Raw genomic sequence first — 2548 nt, 5'->3', positions numbered from 1 at the left:
ATTGACACAGACATTGGTTTCAAATATGGCTATGTCATTTCACCAGTTTTGTCATGTATTGGGAAACTGATATGTCATTGGATTGGAAAGATTAAATGGCATGATGCAGATGATCGCTTAGCAAAGTGTCTAGCATACAGTTAAGCACATACAAAACTTAATTCTTATCTTGAGACAGGTGAGATGGCATGCTCAAGATCTCACATTTTTTGCTAGGCAAAAAAAAAAAATTAGAAATCCAGATTCCTCCTCTAAGGAAAGTAAGAGTTGAGACATTTAGGGGTTTACTAAGTCAATTCTTAAAATGATTGGGGGAGGGTGTAGCGGGGAATGGCCTCTGGCAATGCCAAGTTTGTTGCCTCAGAAATCCACAAACACGGGCAGCCACCATCTTTTTTCCGTTCAAGGCAGGCCAGAACTACATTTCCCAGCGACCCTCAGCCTGCTTCCGGTGCAGTGAGCCGGCGCTCTGCTTCCGGCCGTATCTTTCACGTCAGTTCGGTCCGAAGACTCCCGCAGTTGAGACCGAGTTCTTGAATATGGGTTCTTTCTTGTCCCAACCTCTGGAGCCCATCAAAGTCGCTGCGCCTCCTGAAGTCACCAACTCCGCCGAGCCCCTGCCCCTCGCTGCACCTGGAGCGCCGACCTCTCCAGCGGAAGCGCCTCTACTTAATAACTGCTGGAGCTGTCGCGTGCTCTCCGGGTCGGGGCTGATAGGGGCGGGCGGATACGTGTACTGGGTGGCGCGGAAGCCCATGAAGCTGGGATACGCCCCGAGTCCAGGGACTATTACGCAGATGGTCATCGGCATCAGTGAGAGTCGGGGGATCTCAGGGCCTTTGGGCAGGGGGATAGGGAGAAGTGGGCCGCAGTCACGCGGGCGGGTTGCGGGGCTGGTCATGTGGCCGAGGCACACCAAACTAGGAGCGGGGCGGGGAGAGGAAGTTCTTGGGACGGTTTTTCTTTTCTTTTTTTCTTTTTTTAAATGACAGTATTTCTTGAGAACTCTTGTTAGCTTCAATCGTTAATCCTAACGATAACTATTAGAGATAGGTATGATTATAGTAATCCCTTTTTACCGCTGAACAAACTAAGCCATAGAGAGTAAGATGTTAAAGGTCAGACAATTAGGATATGACACAGGTGGTTTTTGATCCAAGTTTATCTGTCACCAGATCCATGCTTTGTTCTCCAGATTCTGGAGAAAGCCTTCGTGAGATAAAAACTAGGGCTTTGAAGTCACGTCTTAGGTTCAGTGCAAACCCACATTCTCGGTGTACTATGGGTGGATGGCTGGCCCACAGTCCTTAGCTGTAGCAATAATGACTGATTATTATAAGTGATGTTAAGATGTCTTAGAGTAAAATGCAGTGATTTTTTTTTCCTTTTTTTTTTTTTTTTTTTTTTTTTTGCTCTTTAAACCAGTTGAATGGGTAGGATTTTAGGTTTTCAGATCTCTTAGCTTTCTAATTAGATTCCCCAAATCGGTTCTCCTTAAATCCCTTTCTTGCTTGGGGAGGTAACAGATTTTTTTTTCTCTCTCTCTCTCTAAATTTTCTTTTCCTTTTCTGAATTTCACTCTTTTATAAAAAAAAAAAATGTAATGATGATGTGTCTTCTAGGAGTGTTGTGAGGATTAAATAAGATGGCATATATGAAAGCACCTAGTAAACTAAAGTGTAACATACATATGAGGTACTGTTGTTTTTTTTTCCTTAGGCATAGCTTGTTGGGGTGTAATCATCCTGGCAGACCCCAAAGGGAAAGCCTTCCGTGCTGATTGAAAGTACCGCCAGTGAAGTTGGCATCTTTGTCCGTGTCCCCATGACACCAGAACAAGCATCGGACCTCCAGATGTTCTGGACAGACAAGTGGATATTGGCAGACTTCAGTCCTGCAGATACGACAAGAATGAAAAGACAAATGTAGGTTGTTATTCTTTGGCGATGAATATTTGTGGCCTTCTTCTCAGACTCCACAGAGACCATTAAATCCCTCAGAGAAGAGAACAAGTTCTGTGTCTTATCTAGAGGAAGAAGATATAATAAAAATGAAGACGAGATGATAAACCAAATTGGAAAACGAACCAAGTTATTATTTTAAAAAGTTCTCTTTACTTCTCCTATAATGGCATCAACACTTATTAGCAACTTAACACTGGGTTTGTATCATACAATTTGCAGAAGTACGTAAAACTTTACATGTGTACTGCTTATGATTTCTAAGGTGTTGTCAAATCAATTACCTTATGAGAGTTTCAAAGCTACTGCTGTAAGGTGCTTATTTCACTGGTGGTAAGTGAAACTTGAAAATAGTTCTAGTGATTTGCCCATGGTCATTCAGCAAGTCAGTGATATAACTAGGACTTGTTCTTGTTTAGTTCTAGTTCTTGTCTTTTAGAACTAGGATGATTTTGTGATGAAACAAAAATGAGCATACAATAAAAGACAAGTACCAAAATATTTGAGAGAAATTCACAACATTGTCATTAAGAACAAAAATCAGATTTTGTCCACAACCACTGGAATTATTCCTGTGATGAAATTGA

The 2548-nt window shown here is 42.1% G+C and overlaps 1 protein-coding gene across 1 annotated transcript; it reads left to right on the top strand.

Annotated features, from left to right (window-relative positions):
- Window positions 1–476: 476 nt before the first annotated feature.
- On the top strand, window positions 477–2218 carry DMAC1 (distal membrane arm assembly component 1). The gene is made up of 2 exons (XM_019415561.2): window positions 477–813; window positions 1720–2218. The coding sequence occupies exons 1-2, from the start codon at window positions 540–542 to the stop codon at window positions 1782–1784; spliced, it is 339 nt and encodes a 112-aa protein (XP_019271106.1). The 5' UTR covers window positions 477–539; the 3' UTR covers window positions 1785–2218.
- The last annotated feature ends 330 nt before the right edge of the window (window positions 2219–2548 follow it).

This window comes from Panthera pardus, unplaced genomic scaffold (genome assembly GCF_024362965.1).
Source record: "Panthera pardus isolate Hobbes unplaced genomic scaffold, ASM2436296v1 HiC_scaffold_20, whole genome shotgun sequence".
Taxonomy (NCBI): domain Eukaryota; kingdom Metazoa; phylum Chordata; class Mammalia; order Carnivora; family Felidae; genus Panthera; species Panthera pardus.
This window is presented reverse-complemented; position numbering and strand designations above follow the sequence as displayed.

What these genes read in the sequence shown, in the direction of transcription:
- DMAC1 (XM_019415561.2), top strand. Translation starts at nt 540, where the DNA reads ATGGGTTCTTTCTTGTCCCAACCTCTGGAGCCCATCAAAGTCGCTGCG. An exon ending in GCAGATGGTCATCGGCATCA is followed by an intron (nt 814 to 1,719) that starts GTGAGAGTCGGG and finishes TTTTTTCCTTAG; the next exon opens with GCATAGCTTGTTGGGGTGTA.